The sequence below is a fragment of the Mobula hypostoma genome, chromosome 13 (assembly GCF_963921235.1).
Source record: "Mobula hypostoma chromosome 13, sMobHyp1.1, whole genome shotgun sequence".
Lineage (NCBI taxonomy): Eukaryota > Metazoa > Chordata > Chondrichthyes > Myliobatiformes > Myliobatidae > Mobula > Mobula hypostoma.
In genome coordinates, this window is record NC_086109.1 from 26,852,561 (window position 1) to 26,876,664 (window position 24,104).

Below are 24,104 nucleotides of genomic sequence, written 5' to 3' on the forward strand. Positions count from 1 at the left end.
GATGATCAAAGATGGCGGTGATGAAGAATACAACCAAATAAAAAACACGCATGCTCTGGAACCACCCAATGGGGAAAAAACTCCTAACTCTAAACCCACCCACCCACACCCAGAAACCCGAAAGAGGCAAGCGATCTACGATAGAATTCAAAGCTGCTGACTGCTCTGTCTGTGTTTTCTTTCCCTCCCCCCAGTTAGTAAAAAAGTAGAGTGACCTTGTGAGAAAGACAATAAAGTCTCAGCAAGAAAAGGTATTTACATTCCATCGACTAATAAACAAGAAAGAACCAAAATAATGTTATCTCTTAGAGAGAAAAACCAGCGCCATGTTTAAGTTTAATATTAATTCCCTAAAAAAAGCTTTAAATTCAATTATAAAATGTTATAATAAAACAGAAAAAAATATATAAAAAGCCATATTAGTAGGAAAAAACTACCAATTAGCTACCAAGTACTAAATTAAAGGAACAAGTCACCTTATCTTCTTCCCTCAGTCATAGAATGTCCAGAGATCATTTGAACAGAGATACTTAAACCATAAATCTTTCCAAAGGAAAACCAATAATATGCAATAAAGAACAACACTCCGTCTTGTTTAATTAGTCTCTCGATGAAATATACAAGTGACCTTCATAAATCTTCTTTCCAAAATGCGAATAATAGACAAATAGCCAAACAGCCTTTCAGATGGATCATTCAACAGCAGCGTCGGTGACAGTGGCAGGTAAAGCCTGAACAAAATCCAGTGCAGCTTTTGGATCAAAAAAAGTACGAAGAGGAGAATTAGCAGGGAAAATTTTAATTCTTGTCGGGTACCTCAAAGACGGGAAAAGGTTTTTTATCATATTCTTGTTTCATTACCAGGGCAAATTTTGATCTTTGTTCCATTATCTCTATTGGATAATCTTCGTAGAAGTGGAGCTCAGGTTCCACAAATCTAAAAACTCTCTGTTTTCTTGCCTGTCGCATTATTTGATCTTTAATTTTAAAGTGATGAAAGCAAATCAGAACAGATCTTGGTTTACTAGAATCCTTCGATTTCGAGATAAACGCCCTGTGTGCCCTTTCTATTGCAGGCGGCTTTGATAGAATGGTAGGAAATAAAGTGTGGAAAAGCTTACCAAAGTAAGCCGTTAGATCTCCATCTTCAGCTCCTTCCTGCAGCCCAACAATTCTTATATTCCTTCGTCGAGACCTAGTTTCCAGGTCTATAAACTTATTTTGATATGTTTCCAAACGAGTTGTAGCTTCAGACAACTTTTGCTTAGTTATCTTCAGTTCCTGTTCGTGTGAAATAACTTGAGTTTCCAGGTCTTTAAGCTTTCCCAGAGATGACTTAATTTCATTACTATTCTTTTCCAGTTGGTCTTTAATTGATCCATTCTGATCCTTAATTGAATTTAGTGTCCGAACAATATCTTCAGCCCACGATGGCATTTCATCAGATCTTTCCGTTTGCACCTTTCCTTTCCCATTACCTTTATCACTAGGTTCAGGTAAATTCTTCCCACTTCTTGTAGACATAGACATAATTGATCTCCCTCAAGAATCAACAAGTAAAATTTTTAGATTCAAAGCTTAAACTAGGGGGAAAGAAAGAAAACTAAGAGCAGCAGAAAAATACTGCTACTCCATTGGCAGACGGACGGTCCTCCTGAAATAAATTTTAAATCCAAGATTTACTTCATTCTTTGAACTTAAATTCTTCTTCGGCCTCGGTGTGAGTCTCTGTATCAGTGGGATCAGTCTCTAATTGCTGGGGCAGTAATTTAATCTATGTACACTACCCCAAGCTGCAATGCAAAACAGAAAGGACATGTATTCTCCTGTCAGAAGTTTCTCAGAAGAGTTAAAGCAACCTTGCAGCTTTGTAAGGGGAGTTAGTTAAGAAACAGTTCAGAGACAGATGAAATATTGATACGGTAAAGGTTATTCCAGAGAAATATTTCAAGATCTATATTCTAAATTTTAAAGTTCAGGAGCATTTGGTCAGTAAAAATTTCTTTATATAATTTAAACATTAAACCAGGGTTTTTTTCCAAAGGAGACAGGAATATGTTCTTTATCCTGGAGTACAATTTGGAAGTTTCTGTGGCCACTGAGCATTCCATCACTCAGCTCTCTGTCAGCAAGTTACAGAACACACTGGACTAAATTGTACAGCCACTAACTTAAGAACTGATGTGGTAGGCAAATTAAAAAAGTTAACAATTTTTTCCAAAGAATTCAGGAAGGAAAGACAGGGTGTGGAGGACATCAAAGGAAATTATGTCCTTAAGTTAACTTTGTCCATAAATCGGAAAATACATAATAATTGCTCAATATAGTAACCATACCTCTACAGTATTGTAATGAATGATGTTAAAGGCACATAAAACAGTGAAGGAAGAGTTACTAAAAGTGGAAAGAGAGAAAAATCTCATTGTATTGTTTGTAGGACTGAACATTTGTTGGACTTTTGATTTTATAAAATTATTGGAGCTTGTCTGTAAAAATGCTCACAAATAGTCTGTCAGTAACCCAAGGGTGACCTGTAAACCCTTTGAAGGTGCCCAAGGTATCTGACAACCAATAAATTACTGCTAATGAGGGTGAACAAAAAAAATCCACCTCCTTTGAAACATGCTGGGTGCTTGTTGCTTGTATCTCACTCAAGTGCCCATCCATTAAGTTTGAGCCAAGACATTTAATCAGTGCATTTTATTTTGGCTTGGGGAATTCAAAGATGGACCTTATTAACTCATGTTCATAGACTATACAGGATGACTTCTCCTCATATTTTTAGTTATCTTTTTCTCCCCCTGTCTCCACAGCTTCCTTCACAAGCCCATGAGAGTTGATGTTAATTTAAGATCTCTATGGGCTACCAAGATAACTTACACCAGTCCCTCCTGTTAAATGCTCATGCATTTATTCATGAGCTTGCTAGCTCGGACAAAAGTAGGAGGTTGCAGCATAGTGCTTCTATGCCATTGACTTTAATAGATGTAATATCAAAGCAGGCAATAGTTCTGTCTAAGGCTGCATCATTGCCCCAGCATTTTTTATCCAAGTGTTTCTTGCCACAATGATGCACCTCAACATCCCTGGAATGAACTAGTGGTGTTATTGACCACATAATCTCAGGATTTGAGCTAATAATCTGAAGATAGGGTCGCCAAAAAAAGCCTTTGCACATTGGCCTTCATAAATCAAAGTATTGAGGAGAGCAGATGGGGTGTTATGTTGAAGTTGCATAAGACATAAGGTGAGGCCTGATTTGGAGTAACGTGTGTAGTCTTGGTCACCTACCTACAGGAAAGATGTAAAGAAGGTTGAAAGAGTACAGAGAAAATTTACAAGGATGTTGCCAGGTCTAGAGGACCTGAGTTATCAGGAAAGATTGAATAGGTTAGGGCTGTATTCTTGAGAACGCAGAAGATGAAAGGAGATTTGATAGAGGTATACAAGATTATGAGGGGTACAAATAGGGTAAATGCAAGCAGGCTTTTCCACTGAGGTTGGGTGGGACTACAACCAGAGGTCATGGGTTAAGGGGGAAAGGTGAAAAGTTTAAGGGGACCATGACGGGAAACTTCTTCACTCAGAGGGTTGTGAGAATGTGGAACAAGCTGCCAGCGCAAGTGGTACATGTGAGCTCAATGTCAACACTTAGGCAAAGTTTGGATCGGTACATGGATGGTAGGGATATGGAGAGCTATGGTCCCAGTGCAAGTTGATGGGAGTAGGCAGTTTAAATGGCTTTGGCATGAACTAGATGGGCCTGTTTCTGTGTTGTACTTTTTTATGACTCCATAACACAAGTTAAAAGCCTTTTATGGCAAATTGGAAAATTTGATTCAGTTAAGTAAATCACAAGTTGAAAATGAGAGTAGAATTGAGAATGGTGACCATGAAACTGCCAAATTACAATAAAAACCTTGCTGGTTTGCGTTTATCACTTTGAGAACAAAACATGCCTAGTCTGGCCTACAGGTAACTTCTGACTCTCAGCAATGTGTTGGACATCTGAAATGACACAGTGAGCATTCAGTTCAAGTGTAGTTCAGGATGAGCTATAACTGCTGACCCTTGCAGTGAGTTCCCACATACCATGAAAGAATAAAAAGGAGCATTCGTTTTAAGGAAACATTGTTTGTTCAGAATACGCTGGTAAGACTACCAAGCCATTCAGTTATCAATAGCTCCAGGCCAAGATAATTAATTGAATGCTGAATTCACTTTCCCAGCAACAGGAGAAAGGAAAAGTAAAATCTGACATTCAACATTTCCTTCTTAACAGGTGCTTCCGTTCCATTCTAATTTTGCAAACCTGATCACAGGAGCTGCCCTGTGGTATCCGTGGGTCAAATGATTTGCCGTTTATTTTAAAACAATAGAAGGCACTATGGGGGTTCTCTGGAGACAGCTGCATGTATGAAGAGTTAATGATTTACATCTGTGTTTGGGTTTTATAGGTTGACGCTGTGTTTAGCTGTCCGTTTCCCTTAGCCACAGCTGTTTGCTTTTGGATGTGTTGCTGCTGGCAAGATAGTAACAAGTCCTGCAGGATTTGCTCTTTGGACAAGGGTTTAGACAGATTTTGAAAAAAAGACGGATGATAATTATGCAGTGGGATTATCATACCAATTGAAATATTAAACAGCGCGCACTCTAAGTGCTGGACGAACTCAGCAGGTCAGGCAGCATCTCTAGAAATGAATAGACAGTTGACATTTCAGGCCAAGACCCTTCTTCAGGACTGGAAAGGAAGGGAGAAGATGCCAGAATAAAAATGTGGGGTGAGGTGAAATACTGTACGTCTTCTCAAGCTAATCTGGAATGTCCATATACAAGAGAAAATTTTGAACATGAGAGCAGAAAAATATCATACTCTTGTAGCAATAAGGATACTTTTGGTTGTGGACATCTGAAACACAAAGATGAAAGGTTATTTAAGGGAGAAGATGAGGCTCTCTAATGATTTATCAATTTAATTCTGTAAGTGACTGAGCTCCACAATACAAAGAGAGGCCAGATTTGATTCCTGTCTATGTTGTATTAGCTAAAGTCTTCTGGGAAAGTGGAGAACAGAGGCATTGTGGATGGCGTGATGTAATCAGAAGGAGGTTAAAGTTCCAATTTGTATCCAGATAGCATCAATGGAATTTAAAATGTGAGTGATCTTTGCAAGGGGATTGGGAAAATCAGGTTGGTGTCAGATTGCAAAAGAGGGAGTTGCATAAGTCAGGTGTATCAGTATTGTAATGGAATAAAAGGAATTCGGGGCATGAGAGAGGAGCTTGCCCAGGCAGATTGGAGGGGGATACTGGCGGGGAATGCAGCAGAGCAGAGATGGCTGAAGTTTGTGGGAATAGTTTACAAGGTGCAGGAAGGATATGTCCCACAGAAGAAGTTGTTCTCAAGTGGCAGGGGTAGGCAATCGTGATGACGAGGAAAGTTAAGCACTGCATAAAAGCCAAGGAAAGGGCATAAAATGTAGCAAAAGTGAGTGGGAAGTTGGATGATTGGGAAATTTTTAAAATGCAACAAAAGGCAACTAAAAAAACAGCTATAAGAAGGCAAAAAATGAAAAAGGGCAAACTAGCCAATAATATAAATCAGGATACTAAAAGTTTTTCAGTTATATAAAGATTAAAAGGGAGGTGAGAGTTGACATTGGACCACCGGAAAATGATGCTAGTGAGGAAGTAATGGGGAACAAAAAAGATGCCAGATCAGCCTGCTAAGTACTTTGCATCATTCTTCACCATGGAAGACACCAGCAGTGTACCAGAGGTTCATGAGTGTCAGGGAGCAGGAGGGAGTGCCATTGCTACTACAAAGTAAAAAGGCAAACTGAAAGGTCTTAAGGTGGATAAGTTACCTGGACCAGATGGGCTACATCCTAGAGTTCTAAAAGAGGTTGCTGAAGAGATATCAGATGCATTGGTCATGATCTTTCAAGAATGACTTGATTCTGCCATTGTCCAAGAGGACTGGAAGGTGGCAAATGTCACTCCACTCTTTAAGAAGGGAGGAAGGCAAAATAAAGGAAATTATAGGCGAGTTAGCCTAACCTCAGTGGTTGGGAAAGTGTTGGAGTCCATTATTAAGGGATAAGGTTGCAGGGTACTTGGAGACTAATGATAAAATAAGGCAAAGTTGGCATGGTTTCTGTAAAACGGAACTCCTGCCTGACAAATCTGTTCGAGATCTTCGAGAAAGTAACAGGCAGGGTGGACAAAGGAGAGGCAGTGGATGTTATTTGCTTGGGTTTTCAGAAGGCCTTAGATAATGTGCTGCACATGAGGCTGCTTAAGAAGATAAAATCCCATGGCATTACAGGAAAGATATTGGCACGGTTAGAGGTATGGCTGACAGACGGGAGGCAGTGAGAGGGAATAAAAGGGGCCTTTTCTAGCTGGCTGCTAGTGACTAATGGTGCTCCTCAGGGGGTCAGTGTTGGGATTGCTATTTTTCATATTGTGTGACAGTGATGTAGAGAATGAAATTGATGACTGTGTGGCAAAGTTTGCAGATGATATGAAGGTAGGTAGAGAGATAGGTAATGCTGAGGAAGCAGTTCTATTGCAGAAGGACTTAGCCAAATTGGAAAAATGGGCAAAAAAGTGTCAGATGGAATTGTGTTGGGAAATGTATAACAATGCATTTTGGTAAGAGGAACAAAAGTGAAAACTATTAACTAAATGGGGAGAAAATTCAAATATCAGAGGGACTTGGGATTCTTGGTACAAGACTCCCAGAATGTTAATTTACAGGTTGAGTCTGTGGTAAAGAAGGCAAATGCAACGTTGGCATTCGTTTCAAGGGGATTAGAATACAAAAACAAGGAGATAATGCTGAAGCTTTATAAGACGCTAGTCAGGCCGCCATTAGAACATAGTCAACCATTTTGGAGAGAGTCCAGAAGAAGTGTAGGAGGATGATTCTGGGAATGTAGGAGTTAATGTATGAGGAGCACTTGGCAGCTTTGGGTCTGTACTCACGGGAACTGAATGCATGGGGATCTCATTGAAACCTACCGAATGTTGAAAAGGCTAAATAAGGTGGATGTGGAGAGGATAGTCCTATAGTGGGGGTGTTCAGGGCACAGCCTCAAAATTGAGGGGCGACCCTTTAGAACTGAAGGTAAGGAGGGATTTTTTTCTTGTCAGAGAGCAGTGAATCTGTGGAATGCTCTGTCACAGACAGCTGCGGAGGCCAAGACTGCGGGTATATTTAATGCGAAAATTGATAGTTTTTTGATTGATCAGGACATCAAAGGTTATGGTGAGAAGGCAGGTGTATGGGTTTGAGTGGGATCCGGGATCAGCCATGATGAAATGGCGGAGCAGACCCGATGAGCTGAATGCCCTAATTCTGCTCCTGTCTACTTCATGCTCTCATTATTGATTGCTATTTCTTTATCTGCTTTTGAACAGTTTGTTGTTTATTGATCCTGATTACAGTTATTGTTCTGTAGACTATGCCCCTAGGAAAAAGAATTGCAGGATTGTTTGTGGTGATATGTACAGTGTCTATAAAAAGTATTCACCCCCTTGGAAGTTTTAATGTTTTACTGTTTCACAATATTGAATCACAGTAGGTTTAAGTGACACACACAAGATGATGGAGGAATTCAGTGGTCAGGCAGCATCCCTGGAAAAAAGTACGGTCGACGTTTTGGGCTGAGACGCTTTAGCAGGACTGGAGATTTGGTTGGAGTTTGCCAGAAGGCATGTGGAGACTCTGAAGTCAGCTGGAAGAAGGTTTTCTGGTCTGATGAAACCAAAATTGAGCTTTTTGGCATTCAGACTAAATGCTATGTTTGGTGTAAGCCAGACACTGAATATCATTGAAAATACACCGTGATGCATGGTGGTAGCTGCATCATGCTGTGGGGACGCTTCACTGCAGCAGCCCCTGGGAGGCTTGTGAAGGTAGAGGATAAAATAAATGCAGCAAAATACAGGGAAATCCTGGAAGAAAACCTGATGCAGTCTGCAAGAGAACTGCAACTGGGAGAAGATTTGTTTTCCAGCAAGACAATGACCCCAAGCGTAAAGCCAAAGCTACACAGGATGGAATAGCTTAAAAGCAACAAAGTTAATGTCCTTGGGTGGCCAAGTCAGAGTCCAGATCTCAATCCAGTTGAGAATTTGTGGCTGCACTTGAAAAGTTCTGTCCACTCAGGATCCCCATGTGATCTGACAGAGCTTGAGCAGTTTTGTAAAGAAGAATGGGGAAAAATTGCAGTGTCCAGATGTGCAAAGCGGATAGATACAGACTCAAGGCTGTAATTGCATCTACTAAATACTGACTTGAAGGGGGTGAATACTTATGCAATTAGTTTGTGTTTTATATCTATATACTACTAAAACTCTCATGCTCTATCTGTCTGTTTGTGACCGCCAATTAGCGCAAATGGCGCATTACTGCGGCACTTTTCTCAGCTCAATCCAATTAAAATGCGCTAACTTACAGAATGCAGGTAAAGTTCAGGGTTATATATTCGTATAAAATTGCTCATTCGCCAAAAATCAACAGGCTCACTTCCACCCGAAACCCAATCGGCCATCATGGAAATCGGGACGCGACAACCTGACGCATGCGCACGGCCAGCTTCAGCAGTAACACCTACCGGAGCAAAAGGGCAGGGCAGCTCTATTTCACAGGGTCACATTCTGCTAATCACCATCAGCATGTGCAGGGTTGGGACAGATCTAACTGCCACCCATCAATAAGAGATAATTAAATCTTACTGTAATGATGTACTTTGAGGCAACCATAAAACCCTTTGCTGCAGTCAAAGGACAGCGGTGACTATATCACGTCCATTTAGGAGAGCGGCAACCGCATAATCAAAACTGATCAGCATCCTTTGATGTTACTGCTTCGTATTTTCTATCCAGTATTAGGGTAAAAAAAAATGGTCAGCCTAATTATGCTGCATGGAAAGGGAAGGGGGACATTATGGCCAAGAGATGATGCCAAACATCATCGGGAAGCGGCAAGGAAGGGGAGAGAACAAAAATCGGATGAGGCCAGGGCCGCATGACTCCAGGATCAAAGAGTCAGGACCAAAAAAGATGAGAGAAGAAGAGACAGAGGAGGAGAGGCATGCACGTCTCCAGGATCAGAGACAAACAACAAACAGCAGAAGAGATAAAGTGATGGGGGATGAAAGGACTGCACGTCTCCAGAATGACAACGAGAGGCACAGGAGTGGCAGATAATCCAGAAATGATGCCATCAAAAGTGTCCTTCGTTAAATGAGGAGCAGCTATATTTGCTTTGCTACGTGTTGTTTTTCTTTAATAAACTGAGGTTTTCTACTTCAGTTTCCAAAGCAAAGCGATACCAATAGCATTCAGGAAAGTTTAATGTTCATTCTGGTAACATCAGACTGCACTACCCTTCTCTCAAAGGGTTCCCCAATGGGTCACCCTGTTGTCTAGTTTGTAATTAATTTAGATCACTTTGTAGAGATCTGTTTTCACTTTAACACAAAAGAGACTTTTTCTGTTGATCAGTGTCAAATTAAATCCACTGTGATTCAATATTGTAAAACAATAAAAAATGTCAACTTCCAGGGGTGTGTGGGGGGGGTGTGAATGAATACTTTTTATAGGCACTGTATGTGCTCTGATAATAAATACTACTTTTGACTTTTTTGACTTTCAAAAGCAATATATCTGCTGGCTGTAAATTTGAAACAAAACATAATGTTGGAAACATGTAACAGGTCAGGTAGCACTTTCAGAAAGGGAGACAGAATGAATCTATCTGGTTGAAGACCTTTCATCAGAACAGGCAAAGGCTTCTCAACCTGAAACATTACTCAGAGATAGAAGGAGTTATATATGCTAGTGACAAGGTGTAAGGGGAGCTAAAGGCACTCCTTGAGTATTGTGAGCAGTTTTGGGCCCCCTTGTCTAAGAAAGGATGTGCTGGCATTGAGGATGGTCCAGAAGAGGTTCACAAGAGTGATTCCGGGAATGAGAGGATTAATATCTGAGGTGTGTTTGATGGCTCTGGGCCTGTACTCACCAGGAGTTTAGAAGAATGAAAGGGAATATCATTGAAAACTTTGGAATATTGAAAGGAATAGATGGTGTGGATTTGAAGAGGAAGTTTCTTATAGTGGGGAAGTCTAGGACCAGAGGCCACAGCTTCAGAATAAAAGGATCTCCCTTTAGAACAGAGATGAGGAGGAATTTTTTTAGCCAAAGGGCAGTGAATCTGAAATTCATTTCCTTAGATGGCTGTGGAGGCATTGGGTATATTAAAATTGAATGCTAATAGGTTCTTAATTCATAAGGGCATCAAAGGTTATGGGGCAAAGGCAGAAGAGTGGGGTTGAGAGGGATAATAAATCAGCCATGATGAAACGGCAGAGCAGACTCAGTGGGCTGAATTGGGGCAATGAATAGCCATAAAGGAAGGGTAGAAATGAGAGATTTCCTCAATCAGATTGATTGTTGCTCTAGATTCCAGCATCTGTAGCCTCTTTTCTCCCCATCCATCCATCCATCCATCTATCCATTTGTTCTTCTACCTGACTGTTGCATAATTCAACAGCTAGAAGTTGTTGATTATTTCTTATCAACAAAGTAACAATAGGCTTGAGACAGCAGTGTGTAAAGTCATCTGTGGAATGGGAGCCCTAGTCTCCAGTCACTCTATTTGGCAACCACAATTTATGTGTGAAAGGACCTCTATCAAGGGAATTTCTGGCTTTATGCATTTTCCAGTAAATGATATCACTGGTTAGGCCACGATTTTTGTATTGTTCCCAATGGGAAGGTAATGGTGACCCATTGTCGTGAAGCACTGCTGTCCTTCCAGTAATAAATTCGAATCAAATCTGAAAGGATAAGGTCAAGCAGTTCTATGGCTCTATAATTTCCCAGTGATGATGTTCCAAATGTGAATTAATTCAGTTAAGGGTTACTATAGTGACAAAAGGTTTTCCTATATGTATTAATGCAAAGTGACATTCATTGGCCAATCCAGTTTCAGGCTTACACTCACATGAAAGCTCAAAGCTCGGTTAATCTTTGCATGGCACAGTTCTGCATGGGAGAGCTCCTTGTAGCAGGGGTAAAGGTTAGTTGGTCTTTGGGGTGTTTGAATTATTCCGATGGTTTCAGACTTGCAGCTCCGCATTTCTACATTTGTAAACTTTAAATCAAAAGGACGCAGTTTGTCAAGGAACTACTTCTACAACCTCAGCGGCAACAATGTCATCTCCTGTCAGATTGTCGGACTGTGGCAATATATGCTGCTCTATAGAAACCAAATCAAGTGAAATGAAGTTTAGTTGTCATTTAAACCACACATTATTACAGCCAAATGAGACAGCGTTCCTCTAGGACCAAAATGCAAAAAACATATGTACGCATTCAAAATAGCGGGAAAGTCAAAAAAAAGAACATAGTCATATAAGGAAACTCGTTTTTAGTCCAAGACCCTGAGCAACAAGTCCCTCAAATTGATGGTTCCTAGCATTCCAGCCTGCAATTTCACTGATCTGACACTGGAGGGCAGCACCCGATGGGAGAGGCCACCACCAAGCAACCCAGGACGCCTTGCCACAACGCAAGCATGTGGCTTGAGAACTAGTCCTCTCTACAACCGATGCAACACTGCTGCCTCGCCGCCCGTCTGCCCAGGAAACAAGGGAAGCAGGCCTGGGGCAATCAATGTCCAACAGGGTCTTGTGATTGCAAAAGAAACATCCAGGACAATCACTTACGATTTCCCTACACGCCACGTACGTACCAACTCTGGTACATGCGGTAGCAGGAGGCAGTACAATCTCCACCCAGGTCAGCTTTTCCAAACCCAATCCAGCTCCTCCTCCGGCCCTGCAGCCTGACTTGAATCCCTCAGCCTGACGGCCCAACTCAAATCCCACAGCACAATGGTCCGACGCGAATCCTTCGGCCTGACAGCTCATCTCGATTCCCTCAAACAAACGGTGGGAGGAGAGAGAGCAGCGCGCTGCGCGTGCGCAGCCCTTCAGTGAAAAATTATATCGCATCTGTTAAATAGGGGCCGTGGACAATTCTGATTTGATGGAGACAGACGTGAAAGCAGAGGAACATCTGGAAAAATTTCTGAAACGCTCGTTCGCTGCTGTCGTTACTGCGCGGTCGGGAATCTTTTGGAGGGAAGGCCTCAAAATCCCCGGCTTTGCGTGAGATGTGGGACATTTGAGAGACTTTGAACTTTTACTGTGCTCATGGACTTCTTCATCAAGTTATAGTATTGTTGCACTGTTGTAACTATAGGTTATAATTATGTGGTTTTGTTAGTTTTTTTCAGTCTTGGTCTGTCCTGTGTTTTGTGATACAACACCGGAGGAAATATTGTATCATCTCTTAATGCATGTATTACTAAATGACAACAAAAGAGGACTGCGTATCTTCATAATCTAAAAACGGGCCAACTCACTTTCTCTGAACAGCTGGCCGGCTCTTATGATACCCCGGCCGTCTATTCCAAATAATGTGCAGCTCACTGATCCGGTGGGTCTGCTGTACACAGAATTATTGGAGTCAAGGATAGTCTTACTATGTATTAAAAACAGACTTAAGAAAGGAAAAAGCACCTTTGGTTGGCTCCTGAGAAGCCGCTGCATGTATACATGCCACCATTACCTGCTCTAAATTATAAGTATTTATGTAGATAATCTCCTTTGCAATGTGGAATTAGTTTCTTTCCTGAAATTATCTTCTCTCTTCCTCATCATACAAAGGATATCAAAGGAAAATCACCCAGGGAATGCTGAAATGAGAATGGTCATTCCTGTCAATAATTACTATCAGAAATAATCAGAATCTGGCTTAATATCACTGGCATATGTCATGATGTTTTTAAACTTTGCAGCAGCAGTACAATGCAATACACAGTAATAGAAAAGATAATAACTGTTCATTACAGTAGTATACATATTAAATAGTTAAATAAATAATGCAAAAATAGAAATAAAAAATGTAATGAAGCAGTTTTCATACGATCAATGTCCATTCAGAAATTGGATGGCAGACGGGATGAAATGGTTCCTGAATTGTTGAATATGTGTCTTTAGGGTCCTGCACCTCCTTCCTGATGGTAACAATGAGAAAGGGTATGTCCTGGGAGATGATGGGGGGGAGGGAGGTCCTTAATGATGGACACAACCATTTTGAGGCATCACTCTTTGAAGATGTCCTGCAAACTACGGACGCCAGTGCTGATGACAGAGCTGATTCAGTTTAGGTGACTCCAGAGCCTGCTGGCCATGAAATCCTACATCTACGGACTCCAGAGCCTGCTGGCCATGAAACTAGCAGGCATGAACTTCAGATTGCCTCTGCCATTGATCTCGCCGGCTCTAACACCTCAGGGCAGATTCAAAGCCCGGACTCCAGCAACGACCATGGATACATGCAAAGTGATTGTGCAACCACCAACTGCGACTCCAGCCTTGAACTCCAGGCCAGGTCTTCACGTGCTGCTTTGTGACTCCCGCCTCCCCTTCCCCCACCAATACTCTGCAATCCCATCTCCTTCTGATCCAATTGTCAGCTCCTGGGTCCTCAGAGGCTGCATCTTCCTCTCACCCCAACCCTCCCCTCTCCATTGACACCCCCAGCCTCCCCCCTCCCCCCTCTGATCCCAGCTCTCATCCGTGCCATCCCCTCCGACCTTCAACTGTCTGAGGCAGAGCGCTCTGTCCTCAGTAAGGGCCTCACCTTTGTCCCCCTTCGCCCACACCTCAGCGAGTTCTGCATTCGCCATGATGTGGAACTCTTCTTCCGCCGTCTCCGACTCCGAGCCTATTTCTTCGGCAAGGATTCTTCCACCCCCACCCATGACCCCTTCTCCCATCTTCAACCCTCCTCTTCTTCATGGACACCCCACTTTGGTCTTCTGCCTGCTCTGGATCTCTTTATCGCTAACTGCTGACGGGACATCAACCGTCTCGACTTCACCGCACCTTGTCCCCATTCCAACCTCACTCCTTCGGAACGCTCTGCTCTCCACTCCCTCTGCACTAATCCTAACCTTATTATTAAACCTGCCGATAAGGGGGGTGCTGTTGTAGTCTGGCGTACTGACCTCTACCTTGCCAAGGCACAGCGACAACTCGCGGATACCTCCTCTTATTTACCCCTCGATCGTGACCCCACTAAGGAGCACCAGGCCATTGTCTCCCACACCATCACCGACTTTATCCGCTCAGGGGATCTCCCATCCACTGCTACCAACCTTATAGTTCCCACACCTCGCACTTCCTGTTTCTACCTCCTACCCAAGATCCACAAACCTGCTTGTCCTGGCCGACCAATTGTCTCAGCTTGCTCCTACCCCACCGAACTAGTTTCTGCATACCTTGACACGGTTTTATCTCCCCTTGTTCAATCCCTTCCTACCTATGTCTCACGCTCTTAAACTTTTCGATGATTTTAAGTTCCCTGGCCCCCACCGCTTTATTTTCACCATGGATGTCCAGTCCCTATATACTTCCATCCTCCATCAGGAGGGTCTCAAAGCTCTATGCTTCTTTTTGGATTCCAGACCTAATCAGTTCTCCTCTACCACCACTCTGCTCCATCTAGCGGAATTAGTCCTTACTCTTAATAATTTCTCCTTTGGCTCCTCCCACTTCCTCCAAACTAAAGGTGTAACTATGGGCACCTGTATGGGTCCTAGCTATGCCTGCCTTTATGTTGGGTTTGTGGAACAATCTATGTTCCGTGCCTATTCAGGTATCTGTCCCCCACTTTTCCTTCGCTACATCGACGACTGCATTGGCGCTGCTTCCTGCACGCATGCAGAGCTCGTTGACTTTATTAACTTTGCCTCCAACTTTCACCCTGCCTTCAAGTTTACCTGGTCCATTTCCGACACCTCCCTCCCCTTTCTAGATCTTTCTGTCTCTGTCTCTGGAGATAGCTTATCCACTGATGTCTACTATAAGCCTACTGACTCTCACAGCTATCTGGACTATTCCTCTTCTCACCCTGTCTCTTGCAAAAACGTCATCCCCTTCTCGCAATTCCTCCGTCTCCGCCGCATCTGCTCTCAGGATGAGACTTTTCATTCTAGGACGAGGGAGATGTCTTCCTTTTTTTAAAGAAAAGGGCTTCCCTTCCTCCACTATCAACTCTGCTCTTAAACGCATCTCCCCCATTTCACGTACATCTGCTCTCACTCCATCCTCCCGCCACCCCACTAGGAATAGGGTTCCCCTGGTCCTCACCTACCACCCCACCAGCCTCCGGGTCCAACATATTATTCTCTGTAACTTCCGCCACCTCCAACGGGATCCCACCACTAAGCACATCTTTCCCTCCCCCCCCCTCTGCATTCCGCAGGGATCGCTCCCTACGCGACTCCCTTGTCCGTTCGTCCCCCCCATCCCTCCCCACTGATCTCCCTCCTGGCACTTATCCGTGTAAGCGGAACAAGTGCTACACATGCCCTTACACTTCCTCCCTTAGCACCATTCAGGGACCCAAACAGTCCTTCCAGGTGAGGCAACACTTCACCTGTGAGTCGGCTGGGGTGATATACTGCGTCCGGTGCTCCCAAGTGGCCTTTTATATATTGGCGAGACCTGACGCAGACTGGGAGACCGCTTTGCTGAACACCTATGCTCTGTCTGCCAGAGAAAGCAGGATCTCCCAGTGGCCACACATTTTAATTCCACATCCCATTCCCATTCTGACATGTCTATCCACGGCCTGCTCTACTGTAAAGATGAAGCCACACTCAGGTTGGAGGAACAACACCTTATATTCCATCTGGGTAGCCTCCAACCTGATGGCATGAACATCGACTTCTCTAACTTCCGCTAATGCCCCACCTTCCCCTCGTACCCCATCTGTTACTTATTTTTATACACACATTCTTTCTCTCACTCTCCTTTTTCTCCCTCTGTCCCTCTGAATATACTCCTTGCCCATCCTCTGGGTCCCCCCCCCCCTTGTCTTTCTTCCCGGACCTCCTGTCCCATGATCCTCTCATATCCCTTTTGCCAATCAACTGTCCAGCTCTTGGCTCCATCCCTCCCCCTCCTGTCTTCTCCTATCATTTTGGATCTCCCCCTCCCCCTCCAACTTTCAAATCCCTTACTCACTCTTCCTTCAGTTAGTCCTGACGAAGGGTCTCGGCCTGAAACGTCGACTGCACCTCTTCCTAGAGATGCTGCCTGGCCTGCTGCGTTCACCAGCAACTTTTATGTGTGTTGTTGTTTGCAGTTTAGGTTAGTATCAGGTCTTGGTAACTTGTGCACTATGTGAATGTGTGTCTTTTTATGCTTATATATTTTTATTTTATACTGAAGGATCCTGCATCAAAAGTAAATGAGCCAAATATGAACAAATGAAAACAATTTTAAGTCTAAAAGCCTGAAGAAGTAAGTGCAATTTTGGAAGGAAAATTGAGGAGAGGTCCCAATTTAAAAGAAGTGTATAGAAATCTGTGAGGACTCCAAAACAAGTTATTCTGGAGAATATTGCTGGCAAACCTCTGTTAGAGCTAAACATAACATTGCACCTAATTACTACCTGATTCACCCCTTCTTTTATTTATTCAAGCCTGGTGCCTGGAACAGTGAATTTGGCCCTTCACATGAGTTTGTCAATTAAAGAAGCAGAGTTACCCATTACTTCTATTTGAACAGACCAGGTGTGCACCAGTTTATGTTGACAGACTTAGGCTAAAGTAAAGTGAAGATGAATGACACTCTGTTGATTATTGAGTATCGTACAATTTTTTTCCCCTGTTTCAAGCTACATTTTATGAAAAGCTGGGAAGAATTGCAAGATATCGTATTCTATACTTGAAAAAATCTGATGATTTATTTAGGTGGCTAATTATTAATTGATAGCACTGTAAATTGAAATATAACTTTCTGGTTTGGTTAATATTTGATGTCTGTCTCCCAAAAGAATACAGTAATGAACTGATCTTTCTCCTGTTCTAGTAATGGCAAATCCCCAGAGGTTCCTGGGTAACAGCCTTGTTTCATGGAGTAATCTCGTCAGCACAATCACTTTGCCCTGGTACATTGGATTGATGTTCCGTACACGGCAGGCAAATGGGCTCTTTATTCAAGCAGATGCTGGCCAGTTCTCTACCATCAGCATCCAGGTTGGTAAATTGATCCATTTCATAAAATACTTTACCAATTATTTGTGTGGTTAAGTATATATCCTGGATGCCAATATCAATGAAAAGGGGATGAGGGGGTGCGATGATCTGGCGGCTAAATTGCTCAACGAATACCCAAAAGCCAAAGCGGATGATTCGAGACTGACTGTGGTGGGTGGTGTGTTTAAATTTGGTTAATTAAATAGATCAGGAATTGAAATGTTAGCTTCAGTGATGCTCACCATCAGATGAATAAGACATAATCTGGTTCACAACTGCCCTGTACAGAAGGAAATGTGTTGTTACGGAGCATAGAACAGAACAGCACAGTACAGACCCTTTGGCCCATGATATTGTGCTGACATTTTAGCCTAATCCAAGATTAATCTAACCTTTTCCTCCTACAAAGGCCTCCATTTTTCTATCAGCTATATGACATTCTAAGAGTTTCTTAAGTGCCCATAATGTATCTGCCTCTACCACCACCTCCAGGGGACTTCATACACCCACCACTCTCCGTGTAAAGAACTTGCCTCTCATATTCCCCCCCACCCATACTTTCCTCCAATCACTGTAAAATTATGCCCCCTTGTATTAGCCATTTCTGCCCTGAGGAAGAAAAAGTCTCTGACTATCCACTCAATCCATGCCTCTTATCATCTTGTACATCTCTATCAAGTCACCCCTCATTCTCCTTCACTCCAGGGAGAAAAGCACCAGCTCACTCAGCCTATCTTACCCTTGCAACTGTGGCTACAGTTGACTCTAAGTTCACAACAATGGATTTTTAACTGGCCTTTGAAGAAACATTGGAGCCACTTGGTGCAAGGGACATCAGGGAGAGGCAATAACTGATGGCTTTGTTGGTGGCGACTCTGCCACATGAATAAATGGAAGTACCAGGTGGTTAGGGAGAATAGGGCAATATTTCAGGGTTTTTTTCAGATATTTTAATTTATCTTTAAGTTTTGAAATTAACTATTGGAAAGCGTGCTAATGTTTTAGAATTATACTCAAGATTAAAGGTTATTGGACCATAAAACCATAAGAAATAGGAGCAGAATTGGGCCATTTGGCCCATCGAGTCTGTTCAACCATTTCATCATGGCTGATCCATTTTCCTTCTCAGCCCAGTCTCCTGCCTTCTCCCCCTGTCCCTTCATGCCCTGACGAATCAAGACCTATCAACCTCTACATTAAATATACCCAGTGACTTGGCCTCTATAGCCACCAATGGCAACAAGTTCCACAGATTCACCACCATCTTGCTAAAGAAATTACTCCTCATCTCTGTTCCCTCTATTCTGAGGCTGTGCCCTATTAATCAGTTATGGAAGTAAGGAAAACTCATCAGATATGATGTTCTTGACCGCTGACCCTGATCCAACCCAGTTCCCCCCATACAATTGCTCCTTCCCCAAAAGATATTGGACGTTCCCCAATAGGCATTAGAGAACTTCTTCAGCAAGTTTCACGATGGCAGTATTTCATTGAAACAAGTATTCATATATTATTTAATATCAGTAATTTTTCATTTAATATTAAACTCTTACACATACAACAGAATATGTATTTTTAAGAAAATATTTATTTGTATATCCTGCTAACTGTTAAATCCTGTACTTTTTTCATAAATTGTTTACCTATTGGTAATCAGTTTGGATCAGTATCACTTCTACATCTGAGTCAAAGTTGTGTGCTGAAAGCATTCACTGAGCCATTTAAATACCTAATCGAGAGTGACATGTGTATGCATTGCCATCAGAGTGCTGTATTGTTAAAAGTATCAACCTTTGAATGAGATGTTAAACAGAAATGTCTGTTTGATTGACTATTAAATAATCCTTGATAACTATTTGTGGAAGAAAAGGATCGAATTGTTGTGTCAACACTTCGATGTTTCTGCTGCCCGGGCACTACTGAAAGTGGTAAACTGGATATTTTTGCTTTGCTGTTTATGAAGCCTTATAGCAGTTTTATAACATGGATAAACATTTGAGAGGGCTGGAGGGCCAGAGACAAGAAGGTCGAAGAACAGTGGCTGGAGATCAGATCCGGCTGGGTATTCTAGAGAAGGAGAGAGCAGAGGAGGGTACAACTTTACGTGCTTTTGTCTGATGCCATTTTGTAAACCGGACGCATCAAATGAATTGCTAGAACTGGATCCATCCAATGTCAAAAAGCATTTTTGGCCTGCCCCAGTGTGGAGCTCAGTAATGCAGTGGGATGAACTGTGAAGGTTGCGTCATGAATTGGTGTGGGGTAGTGTCAAATAACCAGCCATTAGAAAAGCCCTTAAGTACCATTAGAAGTGTTCATGACTGCCAAGGTGCCACTATCCCTTATTTTATGTCTAACTATAGTTCTTTTGGTTAACTTTCCTCCGCTAGGAAATTTAAGGAACTTTCAAAAATGTGATTTGACTGGAGAAAAATAATCTACCAAATGAACTGTAAATCCAAGAAAGGAATATTCCTCAAATTGTTAATTAGTTTTATATTAAATTATTGTTGCCATGAAAGAGGATATAATAATTCTTTTCATCACTCTTCAGAGCCTGAAAAAACTAGTCAAGAATTCTGCTCACTCTCAAGGTTAAGTTTTTTCTTGCTTTTGATGTGTTGACATAAGATTTTATCCCTAACAGGTAGGCTTGTTTTTACAGCTAGTTGGATGAAAACAAACATCATGTCTACACCAGCCTGTTACCTTTTCCAATTTTCCCATTAAGAGCATCCTGTCCTAATTGAGTACTCTCTCTCTCTATATATATATATATATATATATATATATATAGTTAAATAATTTAGCATACATTGAAAAAATGTGTTCTGGCACTATCATCATGAGAATATTAGTAAAAGTGGATTGTTAGACTACACTCAGTGGCTACTTTATTGGGAACCTCCTGTAACTAATAAAGTGGCCACAGAGTGTATGTTCATGGTTTTCCACTTCAAGGTTTAACGTTCAGAGCTGCTCTTCTACATGCCACTGTTGTACACGTGGTTATTTGAAAGAGAGATTTCTTTCCTCTGTGTGTGGTGAACTCTGCAGCGCTATGGAAGCTGAATTGGTTTTCTCATTGAAAATGCAAGGATTTCTGGAGTTAAAAGAATCATGAAAAATGGGGAAGATGAGCTGAGGTGGAAAATCAGCAGGCACAAATGCTGGATGGATCACTCCTGCTCTCCTTTCATTCTTATGATTTGTCATTGGGCAGGGAAATCAGTAACCACTGACCCCTACATTCCCCCTCCCCCTCCAGCTTTCAAATCCCTTACTCACTCTTCCTTCAGTTAGTCCTGACGAAGGGTCTCGGCCTGAAACGTTGACTGCACCTCTTCCTAGAGATGCTGCCTGGCCTGCTGCGTTCACCAGCAACTTTGATGTGTGTTGCTTGAATTTCCAGCATCTGCAGAATTCCTGTTGTTGTTGACCCCTACATTCACACACAGCTGCCTGGCCCATCAAGTCTCAAACCCCTACGGCTTAACCATTGGTTACCTCTCGGTCATGATCACCGAAACTCTTCAACTGACCTTCATGTCACTGGTTATTACTAGGAGCTTTGTATGTAACCATTGCCTGCTGAAATTTACTACATTACAACAGAGAGTACGCTTTCAGAAAATAAAACTCAAAATTGATATTCTGAGGTCAGAAAAGGTAGATTGTAAAGGAAGTTTCAAATGCAATATCACTATCTGTGAAGCACTCTTAAAGGCTAGCTTTATCGAAGAATGAAAATACATTGCTTCAAAATGTATCTTTCTTAACAACTCAGATCGTGTGGTGTTACGAAACTAAAGCCAACATGGCAATGCATAGGATCTGGAACGATCATATTTGAAACAGCTCTGATTTTACCTTAGACATTTTGTGCGCTTCCTGCCACTTTGGAATTTGCTTTGGGCTGGAAAGACAGATTTACTGTAATCACTCCTGGAAGAGTTACAGATACTTTAATCCTCAAATGAAAAATGAGCTGCTGGAGGAGCTTAATGTGTTAGGGACCATCTGGGAATGGAAATGGACACTTGACATTTCATCTGGATCTTTCATTACCTTTGACCGGTCCAGATGATGGATCTTGATCTGAAGTGTCAACTGTCATTTTCCTCCACAGATACTGCCTGACCCATTGAGTTCTCCAGTGTCACAAATACGAGAAAATCTGCAGATACTGGAATTCCAAAGCAACACACACAAAGTGCTGGAGGAACTCAGCAGGCCAGGCAGCATCTATGGAAAAGAGTAAACAGTCGACATTTTGGGCTTAGACCCTTCACTGGGACTGGTAAACAGCCAGCTGAGTCCTGATGTAGGGTCTTAGTCTGAAACATCAACTGTTTACTCTTTTCCACAGATGCTGCCTGGCCTGCTGAGTTCCTCCAGCATTTTGTGTGAGTTTCTCCAGCAGCCTTTTTTTTTGCTCCAGATGCCAGCATTTGTAGTGTCTTGTGTCTCCAAGGAATTTTGGGTACTATCACTGTATATAACTTAATAACAACTCATTTTCTTAGCCATAAATTGACCTGCTGATAATTTATTAGCTAAATCCTTTTACAGTCTGGAGCCACAGTAATTATGTTCCCAGTGCAAAATGGCATACAACATTTATTCTTCAGATTTGTGTTCTATGTGAGGTCTTACAACCTGAAAGGGGTTCTCAAATGTTATTCCAAGTGAAATCTTTTCTTAGAGAATTTGGTGAACAATAATTATTGTGATTGTCGTAGCGTGGATGAAATCACTGGAGAGACAGAGTTACTGGTAGATACAAAGCAGCTTCTTTATTCGACACAAGGTACAGCAGGCATCATACAGACGGAGACACATTTGGTAGAAAGGTCTGCTAGCCCAATGTGGGCTCGATATTTATATGCTAAATACAAAGGCAATCGCTACTTAAAAAGTTATAGACAATGCTTCCTTTTGAAGCTACATACAAACATCACACCTTGTGAATTCATCCTTTCCTTTCAACGCCAACATGTCTGGGTTGGTATTCACAGCCTTTAGGAATGCAAGTTAAATCCACAATACATTTATTTGGCATTTTATTTGCTAACATAGAAGACAATTAATATTGATAGAGTATAGATAATAATGTCTTCGAAACTACAGCATCTGGTCAAACTACGGCGCCAGAGCATCTGGTATTCACACCTTTTTAGGAAGCACGTTGTTGTGGACTCAATCCACAGTACTTTGTCAAATAGAAGTCTGGTGGCCGAAGTCATTTAAGTGTAAGCAAATCATCTATCCAAAATAAAACTCACTCTAACAGTGATTTGCAATCACCCTTACTGTGATTCCTTATAGCCTTCCCGATAGGTCCCTCTCGATGTTACCCATTCTTATAGTCTCTGTTCTTTATCCATACAGTCTAGAGTGTCAAAGATACTGCATTCTTCCACAAGAGGGCATCAAGCTTTACTGATGCTGTGATCTGCAGTCCCTCACGGAGTCTCCACCTCACCAGGACCTGTGGCTCCTTGCAGCTGTCCAGTCCATTACAGTCACAATAGGGAATGCACTCTCTCCCTCCCCGTTGTTACCTCACACCTGAAAGGCCATCTGTTTCGCCGCTATACAGTGACTACTGAACAGAGAGTTCATTAAGCAACGATTCATTTCCTAGCCGTCAGCATAGCAATGCAATAGCAGCTGCAGACTCGACTAGAGGTGATATTGGGAAATGTGGGAACTGCGCAGTGCGCAAGTGTGTGCTAAATATCACAACACTAAAATATTTTCATCCAATTTCATGAATTGTTGGCCCATTAGCTTTACATGCACACCAGAAAAAAAGTAAACTCCATCATCTAGGAAACTGACCAATGGCAATGGCATTCTTTGTATAAAATACCCTTTGTAAATCCTTTCTCAGTTTAGTTCCTCTTGCTTCGTCTGGAGGAATCTGAACCAGTTTTCTTAGATTGTATGCAATGCCTGGGAAAGTGCAATGTCATTCACTTTCCCAGATCGCCATAGAAGCTGAGGGGTTTGAGCAAATTTTCCAGCATTTGGAGCAAGGTGCAAAGTTGGACATCCTTCATGTTCTTGGGCATCCGCCTGCCTACACATACATGACGACCATTTCACAGCTCTTTTTTTTAATAGGCTATTATTGGAGGAGGATAAATGTTATCTTGTTTTTATCCACTACTTTTAACAGCAATATCTTTATCTTTTTTTCAGCTGAGTGAGGGCAACGTGATGCTAAACGTGTATCGCTCGAGCAGCCAAGTCACAGCTCTGACAATGAAACAATTAAAAGTGAATGATGGTGATTGGCACCATTTGCAGCTAGAGCTTCGAAGTTCCAAAAATGGAAAAGAGACCAAATACACAGTTCTCATGTCAATAGACTATGGGCATCATCAGGTAATGACTGCAAGCATAAGATATTAAGTTAGTGAAGAAATAAACTGAATTGGGTTCGAAACATGTCTATAAATAACTTCCTGTAATTTATAAATAAATAAATCTCACCATCTATATGCTTGCTTGCTGATTTATCTATTTACTTAGATAGATAGATACAGCATGCAATAGGCCCTTCTGGCCCTTAGAGTTGTGCTGCCAACAACCCCTGATTTAACCTTAGCCTAATCATGGGACGCGTTGGCATGTGGCCAAGTGGCTGAGGCATCGGTCTAGTGATCTGAAGGTCGCTAGTTCGAGCCTCAGCTGAGGCAGCGTGTTGTGTCCTTGAGCAAGGCACTTAACCACACAGTGCTCTGTGACGACACCGGTGCCAAGCTGTATGGGTCCTAATGCCCTTTCCTTGGACAACATCAGTGGCGTGGAGAGGGGAGACTTGCAGCATGGGCAACTGCTGGTCTTCCATACAATCTTGCCCAGGCCTGCGCCCTGGAAACCTTCCAAGGCGCAAATCCATGGTCTCACGAGACTAACGGATGCCTATTACATTAATCATGGGACAATTTACAATGACCAATTAA

At 42.2% G+C, this 24,104-nt stretch overlaps 1 protein-coding gene across 2 annotated transcripts in view; it reads left to right on the plus strand.

The window, feature by feature from the left end:
* The window catches only part of celsr2 (cadherin, EGF LAG seven-pass G-type receptor 2), a 360,447-nt gene that overhangs the window by 261,588 nt on the left and 74,755 nt on the right, over positions 1-24,104 (plus strand). For both annotated transcript variants that reach the window (XM_063065489.1, XM_063065491.1), the window contains exons 10-11: positions 16,964-17,130; positions 23,338-23,523. In XM_063065489.1, coding sequence (XP_062921559.1) covers positions 16,964-17,130; positions 23,338-23,523 — 353 coding nt within the window. The remainder of the gene's footprint in view (positions 1-16,963; positions 17,131-23,337; positions 23,524-24,104) is intronic.